We start from the raw sequence: 20,479 nt of genomic DNA on the forward strand, positions 1-20,479 counted from the left end.
ACCTGTTTCCTCCAGCATCTTCGCATGGTCCTCTGTTGTTGTTCTGGGATTGATTTGCACTTTTCACACCAAAGTACGTTCATCTCTAGGAGACAGAATGCGTCTCCTTCCTGAGCGGTATGATGGCTGCATGGTCCCATGGTGTTTAGACTTGTGTACTATTGTTTGTCAGATGAACGTGGTACTTTCAGGCATTTGGAAATTGCTCCCAAGGATGAACTAGACTTGTGGAGGTCTACAATTGGTTTTCTGAGGGCTTGGCGGAGTTCTTTTGATTTTCCCATGATGTCAAGCAAAGAGGCACTGAGTTTGAAGGTAGGCCTTGAAATACATCCACAGGTACACCTCCAATTGACTAAAATGATGTCAATTAGCCTATCAGAAGCTTCTAAAGCCATGACATAATTTTCTGGAATTTTCCAAGCTGTTTAAAGGCACAGTCAACTTAGTGTATGTAAACTTCTGGCCCACTGGAATTGTGATACAGTGAATTAATTATAAGTAAAATAATCTGTCTGTAAAAAATTGTTAGAAAAATTACTTGTTTCATGCACAAAGTAGATGTCCTAACCGACTTGCCAAAACTATAGTTTGTTAAACAAGAAATGTGTGGAGTGCTTGAAAAACGAGTTTTAATGACTCCAACCTAAGTGTATGTAAACTTCCGACTTCAACGGTACGTCACCTGGTATGCTATTCATCCCTGGATTTGTCCCTGGCCTAAAGGCTTTAATTGCATCAAGAAGTTTCTCCTCTGCAATTTGGCCCTCACACAAGTCTTTCTGTACTACTGTTATTTTACACTATTATTATGAAAAATAATTCTTACAGTTACCTTCAAGTAGTGGAAATGGAGGAGACTGAAAATGGAACGTATGATTAAAGTACCTTGCTTCATCTTTCAGAGCATAATTAGGTGAATCATGGATGACTCTTTTTGGTAGCATTTCTATGTTCAAGATTCAAAAGGAATTTGGTAAATTTTTCCTAATTTTCCATCCAATTCACTTTATTTTCTATAATAGATTATACTTGATTGTAACTATTTTGACCTAAATAGTTTTTGTTTTAAAGATAAGTGTTGAATTGCATGACCTCAAAGTGTCCCATACAATAAGTGGATCTGCTCTACCTATGTTATATAGGAAAAAGTCACTCATCAAATCCTTTGTCTTGGTTAAAAACATGTTGTCAATATCTGCACCCACGTGGAAATTCTGTGCCAATTATTTGATGGTCCGACCGCATTCTGACCCCTATCAAAATGTGTTTTACTTTTGGTGCCAGTGCAAACGATACAATAAAGTAATCAAGACAACTAGCTTGATTAAGCCTTCTCCATGTACACTATATATACAAAAGTTTGGACACCCCTTCAAATTAGTGGATTCGGTCACACCTGCTGAGATAAAATCGAGCACATAGCCATGCAATGTCTATAGACAAACATTGGCAGGAGAATGGCCTTACTGAAGAGCTCAGTGACTTTCAACGTGGCACCTTCACAGGATGCCACCTTTCCAACAAGTAAGTTTGTCAAATTACTGCCCTGCTAGAGCTGCCACGGTCAACGGTAAGTGCTGTTATTGTGAAGTGGAAAGGAGGAGCAACAACTGCTCAGCCGCAAAGTGGTAAGCCATACAAACTCACAGAACAGGACTGCTGAGTGTTGTAGCGCATAAAAATAATTTGTCCCTGTTTGCAACACTCACTACCGAGTTCCAAACTGCCTCTGGAAGCAACATCAGCACAATAATTGTTCGTCGGGAGCTTAATGAAATGGGATTCCATGGCCGAGCAGCCGCACACAAGCCTAAGATCACCATGTGCAATGCCAAGTGTCGGCTGGAGTGGCGTAAAGCTCGCTGTCATTGGACCCTGGAGCAGTGGAAATGCGTTCTCTGGAGTGATGAATCACGCTTCACCATCTAGCAGTCCGACGGACAAATCTTGGTTTGGCGGATGCCAGGAGAACGCTACCTGCCTCAATAGTGCCAACTGTAAAGTTTGGTGGATGAGGAATAATGGCCTGGGTTCGGGCTAGGCCCCTTAGTTCCAGTGAAGGGACATCTTAACGCTACAGCAATGACATTCTAGACATTTCTGTGCTTCCAACTTTGTGGCAACAGTTTGGGGAAGGCCCTTACCTGTTTTAGCATGACAATGCCCCCGAGCACAGAGCGAGGTCCATACAGAAATGGTATGTCGAGATCGGTGTGGAAGAACTTAGCTGGCCTGCACAGAGCCCTGACCTCAACCCCATCAAACACCTTTGGGATGAATTGGAACTCCGACTGCGAGCCAGGCCTAATCGCCCAACACCAGTGCCGACCTCACTAATGCTCTTGTGACTGAATGACAAGTCTCCACAGCAATGTTACAACATCTAGTGGAAAGTCTGGATTTGTAAGCCTACATATATCCACTAGTTCTAATGTGTTCAGTCCTTTTTCCATACAACTTCATCTGTAATTATTCAACAATATATATTATATTCCTTCCCTTTTAGCCATGTAAAGACTGATTTGTATTTTTTTTAATCTGCTAAGCCGTTAGAATTATAACTAGCTGTACTTATTTCACCACTTACAATAATGAGAAGTTTAAATTATACTTATCGTAATATATGCCTGTCACTTACTACCAAAAAGTACCATGATGATCTAGCTGTTAGACACCTAGTATCAGGGACAACACCCCTTTCTATCTTACCACCCCCGTACCCGTAACGCGCCTTTAGCATCCTAAAAAACACCTTCAACCGGCGATTGGCGTGGCCCAGGTAAGAAATTGTGTGTGGTTAGGATTCTAAGCACGTAGAGCTATTGTCTCTCTCACACCTCTGCACTGAGTGTGTTCCTGCCCGCTCATAAGATATTAGATCACTGCACTCCTGCCCATCTCTCATCAGCAGAGCAGAGAGCACACAGACAAGCAGCTACACCCACCACCTTTCCTCCCCTCCCTCAGTCACACACCACACTGTTGTGGTTGTAAAAAATCCTATGAATAAAATAGTCTACTTTAACTAACAATGACAGACAGAAAATAAATCCACACATAAATCCACACACTGGTATATGCTCCAGACAACGTTTTAACGCCAAACTGGGTCTTTGTCAGGAAAATTAGCCTGTGAATGTCTGGTGCTGTTTGCAGCAACTAAAGTGTTGTTCCTGATGGTCCCAGAGGTGTGAGTGGGAGCAGATATTAGAACAGGATTGTGTGTATGTCACGTTGTCACAGATGCTTTATCTCCAGCGAGACCGAGATAGACCGAGCTCCGAGATGAGGGGCGTTCGCGCTAAACACTAACTTCACTGGGTGTCATTTTCAACCTCTCCCTGACCCCATTCTGTAACGTTTCAAGCAGACCTCCATAGTCCCTGTGCCACAGAACGCCAAGGTAACCACTTAAATGACTATCGCTGCGTAGCACTCACATCTGTAGCCATGAGATGCTTTGAAAGGCTGGTCACTGCTCACATCAACACTATCATCCCGGACCCACTCCAATTCGCATATCGCCCCAACAGATCCACAGATGACGCAATGTTTATTGCACTCCACACTGCCCTTTCCCACCTGGACAAAGTGAACACCTATGTGAGGATGTTTGTTCATTAACTATAGCATAGTGTCCTCCAAGCTCATCACTAAGTTAAGGAACCTGGGACTGAACACCTCCCTCTGCAACTAGATCCTGGATGTCCTGACGGGACGCCCCCAGGTGGTGAGGGTAGGCAACAACACATCCGCCACGCTGACCCTCAACACAGGGGCCCCTTAGGGTAGGTAGCATGATTAGCCTATAGATAGGATTGGTACACTTTACATTAGAGAAGCTTCCATTAAAGAAAACCGTCTGATCTTTTGGATAGATGGCTCTCAACTCATGGTGTTGGGAGAGGATGTAAAGCCTTCACACACACTACCGTTCAAGAGTTTGGGGTCACTTAGAAATGTCCTTGTTTTCCATGAAAACATACATGAAATGAGTTCCAAAATGAATAGGAAATAGAGTCAAGATGTTGACAAGGTTATAAATAATGATTTATTCATTGAAATAATAATAATTGTGTCCTTCACACTTTGCTTTCGTCAAAGAAAACTCAATTTGCCGCAATTACAGCCTTGCAGACCTTTGGCGTTTTAGTTGTCAATTTGTTGAGGTAATCTGAAGACATTTCACCCCATGCTTCCTGACGCACCTCCCACAAGTTGTATTGGCTTGATGGGCATTTTTTACGAACCATACGGTCAAGCTGCTCCCACAACAGCTCAATAGGGTTGAGATCCGGTGACTGCTGGCCACTCCGTTATAGACCAGAATACCAGCTGACTGCTTCTTCCCTAAATAGTTCTTGCATAGTTTAAAGCTATGCTTTGGGTCATTGTCCTGTTCTAGGAGGAAATTGGCTCCAAATAAGCGCCGTCCACAGGGTATGGCATGGCATTGCAAAATGGAGTGATAGCCTTCCTTCTTCAAGATCCCTTTTACCCTGTACAAACTCCCACTTGACCACCACCAAAGCACCCCCAGACCATCACATTGCCTCCACCATGCTTGACAGATGGCGTCAATCATTCCTCCAGCATCTTTCATTTTTCTGCGCCTCACGAATGTTCTTCTTTGTGATCCGAACACCTCAAACTTAGATTTGTCTGTCCATAACACTTTTTTCCAATCTTCCTCTGTCCAGTGTCTGTGTTCTTTTGCCCATCTTAATCTTTTCATTTTATTGGCCAGTCTGAGATATGGCTTTTTCTTTGCAACTTTGCCTAGAAGGCCAGCATCCCGGAGTTGCCTCTTCATGGTGATGTTGAGACTGGTGTTTTGCAGGTACTATTTAATGAAGCTGCCAGTTGAGGACTTGTGAGGCGTCTGTTTCTCAAACTAGACACGCTAATGTACTTGTCCTCTTGCTCAGTTGTGCCCCCAAGGCCTCCCACTCATCTTTCTATTCTGGTTAGAGACAGTTTGCGCTGGTCCGTGACGGGAGTAGTACACAGCGTTGTATGAGATCTTCAGTTTCTTGGCAATTTCTTACATGGAATAACCTTCATTTCTCAGAACAAGAATAGACTGAGTTTCAGAAGAAATATCTTTGTTTCTGGCCATTTTGAGCCTGTTAAATGAACCCACAAATGCTAATTTTCCAGATACTCAACTAGTCTAAAGAAGCACAGTTTTATTGCTTCTTTAATCAGGACAACAGTTTTCAACTGTGTTAACATAATTGCAAAATTGTTTTCTAATCAGTTAGCTAATCCAAGTTTATCATTCTAAAAGGCTAACACAACGTGCCATTGGAAAACCGGAGTGATGGTTACTGATAATGGGCCTCTGTACATCTGAGTAGATATTACATTAAAAATAATCTGTTTCCAACTACAATAGTCATTTACAACATTAAAAATGTCTACACTGTATTTCTGATCAATTGTATGTTATTTTAATGGACAAAAAATAGCTTTTCTTTCAAAAACAAGGACATTTCTAAGTGGCCCCAAACTTTTGCACGGTAGTGTACGTTTTACCAATAACAGATGAAGGTCAATAACATCAAATGCTGCACTAAAGTCTAACAATACAGCTCCCGCAATATTCTTCTCAATTTGTTTCAGCCAATCATCAGTAATTTGTGTCAGTGCAGTACATGTCGAGTGCCCTTCTCTAAAATCATGCTGAAAGTCTGTTGTTTAATTTGTTCACAGAGAAATAGCATTGTATCTGGTCACAAAATGTTTTTGTTTTGTTTGCTAAGACCTGGCAGCAAACTGATTGGTTGGCTGTTAGAACCAGTAAAGAGCACTTTACCTTTCTTGGGTAACAGAATAACTTTAGCTTCCCACCATGTCTGAGGACAATCACTTTTCTCGAGGCTCAGATTAAAGATATGGCAAACAGGAGTGGCAATATAGTCCACTACCATCCTCAGTAGTTTTCCATCTAAATTGTCAATACCATGTAGTTTCTCTTTATTAATAGACAATACTTTTTTCTCTTCTCCCACGCTAACTGTACAGAATTCAAAATTACACTGTTTTTCTTTAATTATTAGGTATTTTATTCAGGTAAAATGTTGAATGAAATGAACTACAGTATGATACTATAATAGTTATTCTCTATTCTAGTTTTAGGTCAGCAGAGTCATAAAGGACCATAGATTAAAAGGCTAAAGCACATGACAGCATTTCTGTGCACAGCCTTACATGCAGAGTTCATGTAATGCCAAATGGATGATTGGATAACCTGGCCTCAGCTCTAGCTCTGCAGTCTGCACAAAGTGCTGAGTGTGTGAGACCTGCTGGCCCAGGGTGGAAACATATGGTCTCCCCTCCCCGAGTGGAACCTGTAATCCGAAAACCATTCCAGTCTTGTCTAACCCTCTTCTCTCTACACCAGCACAGCTGAAATGCATCTGACGAGGTATGGAGAGACTGCTTCCATTACCAAGCCGGTGTTTTTCACATTAACACGCAGGTGTGAATTTAGAGTAGGAAACCCAGAATCATTTTAGTCAGTATAACGGTGTGGGATTTGTGGCAATCGGGTGGTTATTTTCGATATGGTCATAACTGCTGCTCAGCAAGAAAGGTGGAAGGTTTACATTGAAAAATGAAGGGAAGTAAGTGTCATGTTCATGACTCACTAGTACATTGGAGACAGTATGGACTTTTTAACATTTCATGTACAATAGATACCCAGATTCAAATGAAATGTGAATGTTGGGACCTTTCCATGGCACCTTCATCGACTCCCACAGAATGAGAATATGGGGGAATATACAAGGGTGGTAGATCACCCCTCCCTATATACACACACACACACACCAAAACAATCTGAAACGGTAACACCTCATCTCATACATTCATTGGCAATTACCATTTTGTCACAAGGGGATATTTTCACAAGATCAACTAGAAAAATATGCTAAGTAATCTATCCATCGCTCCTTTTCTGCATTGTCTGCGTGTGTTTTTTTTCTCTCTGATCCTTTCTTCCTATCTCTGTCTCCTCACTCGTCTAGGCTGCAGGCCCTGAGGGAGGCGATGAGGCGGTGTATCTCCATAGCACACTGCATGCGAACCGCTGCCTGCCTCCCTGCCTGGCTGCCATAAAACCAAAAAAACATTAGTCTTCTCTCCTCTCTTGTGTGCAGGGCATATAAAACCATTGAGGACGACGACCTGAAGTTTCCCCTAATCTATGGCGAAGGGAAGAAGGTAAGACTGCTCTCACCCGTTAGCCCCGGACTCAGCCTCTCTGGACCCAGCCTGTTGACGGGGCTACTCCCACGGCCTTGTTTGAGGCACCATTAGTCAGCCCACTGTCACGCTGTGGAGGAAGGAGCAGTCTTTGTCTGCAGGAAGGCTCACTGTGGTGGCATTCCAGACCATCTTTATAACAGTGTCACTGAACACACAATACGATTGCTAGTCTATATCACGTTAATGTGGTTCCTGAGATGCAAAGCCAAAGTCTGGTTATCAGCGTATGCTACCCTGCATATTAGGGCCTCTGCCACACATCTGACATGCAGGCAGTAGTCGGCTGTGTCGTTAGATGAGGACCAGGCAGATGTCACCCAAGTGCAGTCTGTTACCACACCACAGTAAGCCTCCTATCACAGTCGGCTGTGCCCACGACATCAAGTGCCGGCCAAGCTGAGTCCTTCCTTTGAAGTGAGGGGGAGAGCGATATAGAGTGATAGGAGGGGAGAGGATTGGGTTGTGCTGGAGTAACACCACCGCACTTCAAAGACCGGCACAGCCTGTCGGGGCCGTACCTACGCTCAACAATTAATCCCAGGATGTTTCTCCTCCGCCGAAGAGCTTTATCTCTGTCTTTACCCCTTAGACTCTTCCTCTTTTTCTCCTCTCTCTCTCTCATCTCGCTCTTGTTGTGGCATCTGCACTGCATACTGATCCCAGTTCAGCCCAACTGACTGTACGACTGCCTCCTCGCCCCCCCTCTCTCCTCTCTCTCCCCTCGCCCCTTTATACTCTTTCGCCCCCTCTGTCTTCCCTCCTCTCTTTTTCCTTTTCCTCTCTCCTCTCTCGTCCCCTCCTTCCTCTCTCTCTCCTCCTCACATGGCTCCTTATACAATTAGCACTGCTCCCAAGCAGCTAGCCCTTTTTCAGAGGCAGAGGCGATATGTGCAGACAGTAGGAATCAAAAGGAATTTCACACAGTGTACAAATGAGGGAGACCGTAGACAATGTTGGTGTCTCAGACTAGGTAGAGAGGAGAGAGATTATTAAGGATTCACAGAACCGGAACATGTCATGATGTTGTGCTTTGCTTCATTGTACAATGAACAATCACTTCCATTGCATTTGAGATGGCAACTTGGATTATGCAGCGGTGCTTGTGTTTATTTGCCTTTTATTTTTTAAAATGGTGTTTGTGTGTTAAGATTAAAATGACTTTATTGGTCAATTGCACCCAAGGTCCAACTGTAATTTTACTTCCAATTTTAACCCAACCTCTCCTAAACACACACATACAGTTTTTTTTGGAGAGGTGCGGAGGGCTGAGTGCCCAGGGTGTTGTTGGGGGGTTAAGTACCTTGCTAAGGGCACAATAGCAGGCAATGGCATCTAGGATTAGATACCAGCAACCCTCTGGTTGTCAGCTCACTTCCCGGGATTTGAACTGGCAACCTTCCGGTTGCTGACTCGCCTCTCTAACCTCTAGGGTGTGTGTGTGTGTGTTTATGAAGATAAGATTTGTAGTCCTGTATCTTGTAGCATAGAGCAGTCTCCAGGGAGATATCATTGAGGGTCATCATTATTAAAGTCATGAGGCCATCATTGGTCCAGTTCAAATTTTTCCCTAAATGACAGAGGAGATTAGTGTTCATTTGGGCCAGGGTAAATAGAATTTCAACTCAGTCGATTCTAGCAGTGAATTGAAATTCATTCCATGTATTTAATAGGGAGATTTTTTTCAAAGAGGAATCATTCAATTCATGGTTGGAATTTAAATTTCCTCTCCCGTGAAGTTGACAGACAGAATTGAAAAACCAGTAGAATTGACTCTGACCCTGAGGTTCACACACATCAAAGGACTTCAATGGATCAAATTAACCCAAACATTGGTTTGAAATAATACTTGTTGCCAAAACAGAGTCGGGGAGTGAGGATCATAGGGTCAGAGGGAGGTAATGTTTATAGTTCCTCTCTTTGATGGTCTCATCCCTCCACAGGCACGTGTGTTGGCTACCATCGGGGTCACCAGGGGCCTGGGAGACCACGAGCTCAAAGTGCATGACTCCAACATCTACATCAAGCCCTTTTTGTCCTGCTGCCCAGAGGTAGAGTACGGTGCTACTTATTCTCTATTTCCTGTCTATCAATAACCTGGAGAGCGTAATAGTGCCATAACTGCATCAGACCTTATTGACCAAGGTCATCATGATCAAATGACAGGAAACTGCGTTTGTGTTCCAAAGGGCACCCTATTCTATATCAGGGATCATAAACTAAATTCAGCCAGCTGGTCGGGGGGCCGGAACATAATTACAAATCATTTGTAGACTGCAAATTGACCACAAGAAGCCCAAACAGTTTGACTAAAACATAATCATTTCAAACCTTGCTTACATTTGAATACGGTCACGTTGTGTGTCTCTCTTATGCATGGGAGAACTTGGGAACAGATTTCTTACATTAAAATAACTTTGAGCTGATTTCTTAGGTTTTTTTTGTACAGTTTCTTAACGGCAACAATTCAAATTCCAAATAAAACCACCAACTGGCCAGTTGTGCAACCCTGCCCTATATAGTGCACTACTTTTGATCAGGGCCCATCATTCCATACAACCATTATCTTGTCTGCATTGAAGTTAGTGACATACCAACATTGACGTATGACATACAAATATTTCAACTCATCGTCCTAAAAGGAGTTTTCAGCTCCCAACCAACCCTTCACTGAACAATTTTCTCCTGACTCCTGATAGTCACAAGCTCTCAATACTCTCTTGATCTTTTATTTCAAAGCCCTCTTGAGTTCAGTCATGGTTCAGACAGTGTGCTTTTTTTTAAGAGTTCTTGTTTTGAACCTCTATCCTTGCTGTCTATCTTCCCTTGCTGTTGCTCTAAACTTTAAAGCGACTGTAAATACATCTGCAGACAGTATGTACAGTGCATTCGGAAAGTATTCCGACCCTTTCCATTTTCCACATTATGTTCGGTTACACCCTTATTCTAAAAAAACATACAATACCCCATAATGACAAAGTGAAAACTTATCAAACAGAAATACCTTATTTAAGTATTCAGATCCTTTGCTATGAGACTCAATTGAGCTCAGGTGCATCTTGTTTCCATTGATCATCCTTGAGATGTTTATACAACTTGATTGGAGTCCACCTTTTGTGTTTGTTTGATGTGATTTGGAAAGACACACACCTGTCTATATAAGGTTGACAGAGAATGTCAGAGCAGAAACCAAGTCATGAGGTTGAAGGAATTGTCCGTAGAGCTCCAAGACAGGATTGTGTTGAGGCACAGTTCTGGGGAAGGGTACCAAAACATTTCTTCAGCATTGAAGGTCCCCAAGAACATAGTGGCCTCCATCATTCTTTGGAACCACCTCAATTCTTCCTAGAGCTGGCTGCCTCAGTTTGGCAATCGTGGGAGAAGGGTCTTGGTCAGTGAAGTGAAGTGACCAATAACCTGATGGTCACTCTGACAGAGCTCCAGAGTTCCTCTGTGGAGATGGGAGAAACTTTCACAAGGACAACCATCTCTGTAGCACTCCACCAATCAGGCCTTTATGGCAGAGTGGCCAGACGGAAGCCACTCCTCAGTAAGAGGCACATGACAGCCCGCTTGGAATTTGCCAAAATGCACTTAAAGACTCTCAGACCATGAGAAGATTATCTGGTCTGATGAAACCAATATTGAATTCTTTGGTCTGAATGCCTAGCGTCACGTCTGGAGGAAACCTGGCACCATCACTATGGTGAAGCATGGTGGTGGCAGCATCATGCTGTGGGGATGTTTTTAAGCAGCAGGGACTGGGAGACTAGTCAGCATGTAGGGGAAAGATGAACCGAGCAAATTACAGAGAGATCCTTGATGAAAACCTGCTCAGGACCTCAGACTGAGGCGAAGGTTCACCTTCCAACAGTGCAACAACCCTAGTCACACATCCAAGACAATGCAGGAATGGTTTCGGGACATGTCTCTGAATGTCCTTGAGTGGCCTAGCCAGAGCCCGGACTTGAACCGGATCGAACATCTCTGGGGAGACCTGAAAATAGCTGTGCAGCGATGCTCCCCATCCAATATGACAGAGCTTGAGAGGATCTGCAAAGAATAATGAGAGAAACTCCCCATATACAGGTGTGCCAAGCTTGTAGCATCATACCCAAAGAAGACTTAAGGCTGTAATCGCTGCAAAATGTGTTTCAACAAAGTACTGAGTAAAGGGTCTGAATACTTACATAAATGTGATATTTCAGTTTTTTTTATATATATATATATTTTTTTATACATTTGCTAAAATTTCTACACCTGTTTTTGCTTTGTCCATATGGGTTATTGGTGTAGATTGATGATGGGGGGGACAATTGAATCAATTTTAGAATAAGGCTGTAACATAACAACATGTGGAAAAAGTAAAGGGCTCTGAATATTCCGAATGCACTGTATATACGATGGAGATCGTGAATTGCTATGGAATCCGGTCATCAGTGGTTTCTACAGTTTCAGACTCAGTGAACCCAGGTTCAAGGCATTTCCTGTTGATCATATTTTCAAACAGTGGTGCTTGTAGGTCAGAAGTAAGACGCGGTTAGTGGGAGTGTCATCATTGTTTTACAGTAAGGCATCTCAATGTCAGAGTCTCTTGTACATTGTGAAATAGACTCTTTATTGTTTCTCCCACTGGTTGTTATTCCAGTCAGACAGAGGCATTATTTTTATGCCGATAGCTTTTTGAATTGTGATCATAAGGTCAACAACATGTCACGGATGACCGATGATACATTAATGATAAGTCTTTGATTCTTTCACAACCACTTTTACAAAAATGTCATCATGCTGTGTTTGTTCATTGACTGACTGGTATTGTATTTGTGAGGTGAAGGACGCGCCTCTTATGGAGTACCAACATAGCAAAATGGCAATGTTCATTGCCATTACAGTACTCCCTCTACCAGCACATGGAAACATCATTACATTAAAACCATGGCACTTTGTCCTGTGACATGCAGCAGGATGCCATTTTTTATTATACCAGATCAAATCAAATCACATTTTATTGGTCACATACTAGAGGTCGACCGATTTATTCGGAATGGCCGATTTAATTAGGGCCGATTTCAAGTTTTCATAACAATCGGAAATCTGTATTTTTGGACACCAATTTGGCCGATTTAAAAAAATAAAATATATATAATATATAATAAAATATATATATATATTTTATATATATATATATTTTTTTTACACCTTTTATTTAATCTTTATTTAATGTTGATGCCAGGAGTTCCTCTAGAGGAACACCCCCCCCCCCCCCCCCCCCCCCCCCCCCCGTTCAGCTCAAACCGTGGCGCATGGAACGCAAAAATATTCTTAGAAATATTTAACCTCCACACATTAACAAGTCCAATAGCTCAAATGAAAGATAAACACCTTGTTCATCTACCCAGCATGTCAGATTTTTTAAATGTTTTACGGCGAAAACACACCACACATTTATATTAGACCACCACCGAAACCAAGACAAGTGGCAGCCATTTTGTCCCAGAAAATATAAAATTATAAAAGCAGGATTAAAAAATAAATCGCTCACTAACCTTTTGAAAATCTTCATCAGATGACAGTGATAGTGATATATGCCATATATATCCATAAATGTCCATTTACAATGTACTCATGTTCAGAAATTACTCAAAAATGCCCGCAGGAAATCTAGGTAGCTCGGCAAGATAACGTAAATAGACATCATAAACTTTGGCTAAATATACATGTTCTACATATAGTTAGAAAGATACACTGCTTCTTTATGCAACCGCTGTGTTAGATTTATTTTTAACGTTACAGAAATCGCACACTATTCCATATGCTGAGACAGCGCTCAGTTCCAAGCTACATTTCCACGTAATGTTGGAGTCAACAGAAACACAGATTTAAGCATAAATATTCCCTTACCTTCGATGGTCTTCGTTCAGAATGTTCTGGAAGGGTTCATACTTACCCAATACATCGTTTGGTTTCAAGTCTTGCGTCTTTGTATTAGCTACTGCTAATAACATCAGCTGAAATGCACCCAAAACGTCCTCCGGTCCGGAAACGTTGCGCATCAAAACTTCAAAATTACATATTATATGTCGACTAAACAGGTCAAACTAAGTGCAGAAGCAAGCTTTATGATGTTTTTAACACACAAAACAAATTTCAATTCAACCGGGCATCGTTTGCTCTTCCCAGGAGTGCTGGAACAAAGGAATGGCTGTGACCAATTCGCGCCCTAACGCACAGGTTTTTTTCTCACGACACTTACTCCAATCACTCCTATAGGGCCAATTCTCGCGCGATTTGAACGATTGAACGCTCTAAAGAAAGAGGACATCTAGTGGAAGAGATGGAAAGTGTCCCCAGATCCATAAGTGGTCGGGAAGGGTGGGGGCCATGACGTCAAAGTTGCTCCAACTTTCATGGCCACAAAAACTAGTTTGGAAGAATGCATGCCCTGTGAGTTCTGCTATACTTACAGACATAATTCCAACGGTTTTAGAAGCTTTAGAGTGTTTTCTATCCAATAATAATTATTATATGCATATATTAGCAATTTTTGATAAAAAAAATTTCAGTTTACTAGGGGTACCCAATTTCTCCAAAGGGGGCGTAAATCTGCCATGCCCTCAAAAGGTTACTAGGCAAGTCAGTTAAGAACACATTCTTATTTTCAATGACGGCCTAGAAACGGTGGGTTAATTTGGGTGGGACAAACGGTGGGTTAATTTGGTGGGACAAATTTTCACCTTGTCAGCTCAGGGGATCCATTCTTGCAACATTACAGTTAACATGTCCAACGCTATAACCACCTGCCCCTCTTGCGTTGCACTCCACAAGGAGACTGCCTGTTACGCGAATGCAGTAAGCAAAGGTAAGTTGCTAGCTAGCATTAAATGTATCTTATAAAAAACAATCAATCATAATCACTAGTTAACTACACATGGTTGATGATATTACTAGATATTATCTAGCGTGTCCTGCATTGCATATAATCTGACTGAGCATACAAGTATATGACTGAGCGGTGGTAGGCAGCAGCAGGCTCGTAAGCATTCATTCAAAAAGCACTTTTGTGCGTTTTGCCAGCAGCTCTTCGTTGTGCGTCTAGCATTGCACTGTTTATGACTTCAAGCCTATCAACTCCCGAGATAAAGCTGGTGTAACTGATGTGAAATGGCTAGCTAGTTAGCGGGGTGCGCGCTAATAGCGTTTCAAATGTCACTCGCTCTGAGACTTGGAGTGGTTGTTCCCCTTGCTCTGCATGGGTAACGCTGCTTCGAGGGTGGCTGTTGTCGTTGTGTTCCTGGTTCGAGCCCAGGGAGGAGTGAGGAGAGGGACGGAAGCTATACTGTTACACTGGCAATACTAAAGTGCCTATAAGAACATCCAATCGTCAAAGGTTAATGAAATACAAATGGTATAGAGGGAAATAGTCCTATAATTCCTATAACTACAACCTAAAACTTCTTACCTGGGAATATTGAAGACTCATGTTAAAAGGAACCACCAGCTTTCATATGTTCTCATGTTCTGAGCAAGGAACTTAAACTTTAGCTTTCTTACATGGCACATATTGCACTTTTACTTTATTCTCCAACACTTTGTTTTTGCATTATATAAACCAAATTGAACATGTTTCATTATTTATTTGAGGCTACATTTATTTTATTGATTTATTATATTAAGTTAAAATAAGTGTTCACTCAGTACTGTTATAATTGTCATTATTACAAATACATTTTAAAAAATCGTCCGATTTTTAATCGGTATCAGCTTTTTTTTTGGTCCTAATCGGTCGACCTCTATCACATACACATGGTTAGCAGATCTTATTGCGAGTGTAGCAAAATGCTTTTGCTTCCAACACTGCAGCAATATCTAACAATTCCACAACAACTATCTAATACACACAGATCTGAGTAAAGGAATGGAATAAGAATATATCCATATAAATATATGGATGAGCAATGACAGAGCAGCATAGGCAAGATGCAATAGATGGTATAAAATACAATATATACATATGAGATGAGTGATGCAAGATATGTAAACATTATTAAAGTGGCATTATTAAAGTGACTAGTGATCCATTTATTAAAGTGGCCAATGATTTCAAGTCTGTATGTAGGCTGCAGCCTCTGTGTTAGTGATGGCTGTTTAACAGTCTGATGGCCTCGAGATAGACACTTTGATGCACCTGTACTGACCTCACCTTCTGGATGGTAGCGGGGTGAACAGGTAGTGGCTCAGGTGGTTGTTGTCTTTGATATTTTTGGCCTTCCTGTGACATGGGGTGCTGTAGGTGTCCTGGAGGGCAGGTAGTGTGCCCCCGGTGATGCGTTGTGCAGACTGCACCACCCTCTGGAGAGCCTTGCGGTTGTGGGCGGTGCAGTTGCTGTACCAGGCGGTGATACAGCCCGACAGGATTCTCTCAGTTGTGCATCTAAAAGTTTGAGGGTTTTAGGTGACAAGCCAAATTTCTTCAGCTTCCTGAGGTTGAAGAGGCGCTGTTGCGCCTTCTTCACCACACTTTCTGTGTGGACCATTTTCAGTTTGGACCATTTCCACCCTATCCACTGCTGTCCCGTTGATGTGGTGCTCCCTCTGCTGTTTCCTGAAGTCCACGATCATCTCCTTTTGTTTTATTGACGTTGAGTGAGAGGTTGTTTTCCTGACGCCACACTCGGCATGCCCTCACCTAGGCTGTCTTGTCATTGTTGGTAATCAAGCCCACTACTGTTGTGTCATCTGCAAACTTGATGATTGAGTTGGAGGCGTGTATGGCCAGGCAGTCATGGGCGAACAGGGAGTTCAGGAGGGGGCTGAGCACTCACTCTTGTGGGGGGTACCAGTGTTGAGGATCAATGAAGTGGAGGTGTTGTTTCCTACCTTCACCACCTTAGGGCTGCCCGTCAGGATGTCCATGATCCAATTGCACAGGGCGGGGTTGAGACCCAGGGCCTCAAGCTTAATGATGAGCTTGGTGTGTACTATGGTGTTGAATGCTGAGCTTTAGTCAATGAACAGCATTTTTACATAGGTATTCATCTTGTCCAGATGGGATAAGGCAGTGTGATTGTGACTGCATCATCTGTGGATCTACAGTACTGGGGTGGTAAGCAAATTGAAGTGGGTCTAGGGTGACCGGTTAGGTAGAGATGATATGATCCTTGACTAGTCTCCCAAAGCACTTCATGATGACAGAAGTGAGTGCTACGGGGTGATAGTAATTTAGTTCAGTTACCTTTGGTGGCCAACTTGAAGCATGTGAGGACAGCATACTTGGATAGGGAGCAATTTAATATGTCTGTAAACACACCAGCCAGCTGGTCTGCGCATGCTCTGAGGACGCGGCTAGAGATGCCGTCTGGGCCGGCAGCCTTGCGAGGGTTAACACGTTTAAATGTCTTACTCACGTCTGCCACGGAGAAGGAGAGCCCACAGTCCTTGGTAGCGGGCCGCGTCAGTGGTAGCGTCAGTGGTACTGTATTATCCTCAAAGCGTGCAAAGAAGGTGTTTAGTTTGTCTGGAAGCAAGACGTAGGTTCCGTGAGGTGGTTGGTTTTCCTTTTGTAGTCCGTGATTGTCTGTAGACCCTGCCGCATGCGTTTCATGTCTGAGCCGTTGAATTGCGTCTCTATACTGACATTTTGCTTGTTTGATTGTCTTGCGGAGGGAATAACTACACTGTTTTTATTCGGCCATATTCCCAGTCACCTTTCCATGGCTAAATGCGGTGGTTCGCGCTTTCAGTTTTGCACTAATGCTGCCATCTATCTATGGTTTATGGTTAGGGTACATTTTAATGATCCAATACACTTCCTTATAAACTCACTCACCGAATCAGTGTATATGTCAATATTAATCTCTGAGGCTACCCGGGAACATGTCCCAGTCCGTGTGATCAAAATAATCTTTAAGTGTGAATTCTGATTGGTCAGACCTGCGTTGAATTGTCCTTAGCACAGGTACATCCTGTTTGAGTTTCTGCCTATAGTAAGGGAGGCGCAAAATGGAGTCGTGGTTAGATTTTCCGAAAAGAGGGCGGGGGAGTGTCTTGTATGTATTGCGGAAGTTAGAGTAGCAGTGATCCAGTGTTTTACCAACACGAGTGCTACAGTCAGTATGCTGGTAGAATTGAGGTAGCCTTGTTATCAAATTTGCTTTGTTAAAATCCCCAGCTACAATAAATGCAGCCTCAGGATATAAGGTTTCCAGATTGCATAAAGTCCAGTGAAGTTCCTTGAGAGCCGTCGTGGTATCGGCTTTAGGGGAGGATAAACACGGTTGTGACAATAACCGAGGAGAATTCCCTTGGGAGATAATATGGTTGGCATTTGATTGTGAGGAATTCTAGGTCAGGTGAACAAAATGACTTGAGTCCCTGTATTTTGTTACAATTACACCATGAGACATTAATCATGAAACATACACCCCTGCCCTACTGTTTATTCCTGTCGGCGCAATGCACAAAGAATCCAGGTGGCTCTACCGACTCCGACAGCATATCCCGAGAGAGCCATGTTTCCGTGAAACAGAGTATGCTACAATCCCTGATGTCTCGCTGGAAAGCAACCCTTGCCTTAATTTTGTTGACCTTGTTATCTGGAGACTGGGTATTAGCGAGTAATATACTTGGAAGCCGTGGGTAGTGTGCGCGCCTCCGAAGTCTGGCCAGATGACCGCTCCGTCTGCCTCTTCTCCGGCGGGGTTGTTTTGGGTCAGTTTTGGAATCAGTTCAAATGCCCTGTGTGGTTCGGACAAAGGATCCTCTTCAGGAAAGTCGTAGTGCTGGTAAGTTGACGTCATTCTGATATCCAATAGTTCTTCCTGGCTGTATGTAATAACACTTAAGATTTTCTGGGCTAACCATGTATACATTAAAACAAATTACTGCAAAGTTTCCTAAGGACTAGAAGCAAGGCAGTCCTCTCTGTCGGCGGCATATTTTCCAGAAGATGCATAAAGAGAGTGTGCTGTAGCAGAGGTAATGGGCACAGTAACACTGATCTATACAGTTAGAAGACCTCTTTGTGGAACCTGGAAGCTCTAGCTGTCTTGTCATAAAATATGAGATCAAGCTCAAGGAAAGGTCATTCCCATGTAAAAGGACCCATGAGCACCAACGTGAAGTTCATAGGAGCATCTCAAATTGGGTGTCAAATGAAAGCTAAGAGTCTATATTTGTGAGAAATTAAGGCATATATACTTTTTTCAACCATTTTCCATCCTGACGATTCGGAGTAAGCAAAGGCTTTGATTTCTGGTCAAACAGATGGAAAATGGGTTTTTAGAAAACATCTACTAGAAAAAATCTTAAGGTATTAGAAATGCATCAAAACAGAAAAATGTTGAAGACTCCTGCCAACTAATGTTTGAAATTATTTTACCAAAAACCTGCATATCTTTAAGGTTCTTTTCAAATGTCTCATCCTCATGAAGGAGAATAATGAAAGTTCACAGAAGTAATAAGTAAAGGTAGACCTATCAATCAGTTATGTTTTTTGTAATATCAATTTGGTTTATGAATTATTAAGTGATTTTAAAACTCAATTCCGTTAAATCTGTAATGGAATTTCCCAAAATTCATGCAATTGAAATGGTTACAATGGGAAATCATACTAGTGACAAACCACATTTGGGTTCACAAGTTTAGACAGCGCAGTAGAGTATAGTTCAGTAAAGTATAGTACTGTACAGTAGAGCACATGAGTTGAGTACACTATATTGTACTGTACTGTGCTGTCTTAACTTGTGAAACATAGACGTCTATGAATGGTTCAGACCAACGAAATTTGGTATTGTTTGGGGGCAGAGCTCATTAAAATAATAGTCAGTGTAGTCAGTTGTTGTGCCTGTTGTTGTGTCAGTTGCTGTGCCATGTCATAGCTGACATCCCATTTTTTCTGCAGATTCAATGATGAATCAGATATTTAAGAGTTTTTGGAAAATGTGGACACACGAAAAAACTGATTTTACCGAAATTCTGTTAGTTCTTCCAGTAAATGTGTTTTCGAAGTTTACATACACTTAGATTGGAGTCATTCAAACTCGTTTTTCAACCACTCCACAAATTTCTTGTTTAACAAACTATAGTTTTGGCAAGTCAGTTAGGACATCTACTGTGTGCATGACACAAGTCATTATTCAACAATTGTTTACAGAAAGATTATTTCACTTATATTTCACTGTTTCACAATTCCAGTGGGTCAGAAGTTTACATACACTAAGTTGACTGTGCATTTAAAACAGCTTGGAAAATTCCAGAAAATGATGTCATGGCTTTAGAAGCTTCTGATCGGCTAATTGACATCATTTGAGACAATTGGAGGTAGGTGTACCTGTGGATGTATTTCAAGGCCTACCTTCAAACTCAGTGCCTCTTTGCTTGACATCATGGGAAAATCAAAAGAAATAAGCCAAGACCTCAGGAAAATAAAATTGTAGACCTCGACAAGTCTGGATCATCCTTGGGAGCAATTTCCAAACGCCTGAAGGTACCACGTTCATCTGTACAAATAATAGTACACACATTTAAACACCATGGAACCACAAAGCCGTCATACCGTCCTGGAAAGAGACTCATTCTGTCTCCTACAGATGAACGTACTTTGGTGCGAAAAGTGCAAATCAATCGCAGAACAACAGCAAAGGCCCCTGTGAAGATGCTGGTGGAAACGGGTACAAAAGTATCTATATCCACAGTAAAACAAGTCCTATATCGACATAACTTGAAAGGCCGCTTAGCAAGGAAGAAGCTCCTGCTCCAATACCGCCATAAAAAAAGCCAGACTACGATTTGCAACTGCACATGGAGATAAAGATCGTACTTTTGGAGAAATGTCCTCTGGTCTGATGAAACAAAAATAGAACTGTTTGGCCATAATGACCATTGTTATGTTTGGAGGGAAAAGGGGGAGGCTTGTAAGCTGAAGAACATCATCCCAACCGTGAAGCACGGTGGTGGCAGCATCATGTTGTGGGGAGTGCTTTGCTGCAGGAGGGACTGGTGCACTTCACAAAATGGATGGCATCATGAGGGCGTGGATATATTGAAGCAACATCTGAAGACATCAGTTGCAAATGGGTCTTCCAAATGGACAATGACCCCAAGCATACTTCCAAGTTGTGGCAAAATGGCTTAAGGACAACAAAGTCAAGGTATTGGAGTGGCCATCACAAAGCCCTGACCCCAATCCAATAGAACATTTGTAGGCAGA

The 20,479-nt window shown here is 42.3% G+C and overlaps 1 protein-coding gene across 2 annotated transcripts in view; it reads left to right on the forward strand.

Annotated features, from left to right (window-relative positions):
- ppm1h (protein phosphatase, Mg2+/Mn2+ dependent, 1H) overlaps nt 1-20,479 on the forward strand; it is a 59,310-nt gene that overhangs the window by 33,636 nt on the left and 5,195 nt on the right. For both annotated transcript variants that reach the window (XM_036952547.2, XM_090204151.1), the window contains 2 exons: nt 7,167-7,230; nt 9,216-9,323. In XM_036952547.2, coding sequence (XP_036808442.2) covers nt 7,167-7,230; nt 9,216-9,323 — 172 coding nt within the window. The remainder of the gene's footprint in view (nt 1-7,166; nt 7,231-9,215; nt 9,324-20,479) is intronic.

The sequence above is a fragment of the Oncorhynchus mykiss genome, chromosome 2 (assembly GCF_057628025.1).
Source record: "Oncorhynchus mykiss isolate SJ-2025 chromosome 2, ASM5762802v1, whole genome shotgun sequence".
Classification (NCBI taxonomy): domain Eukaryota; kingdom Metazoa; phylum Chordata; class Actinopteri; order Salmoniformes; family Salmonidae; genus Oncorhynchus; species Oncorhynchus mykiss.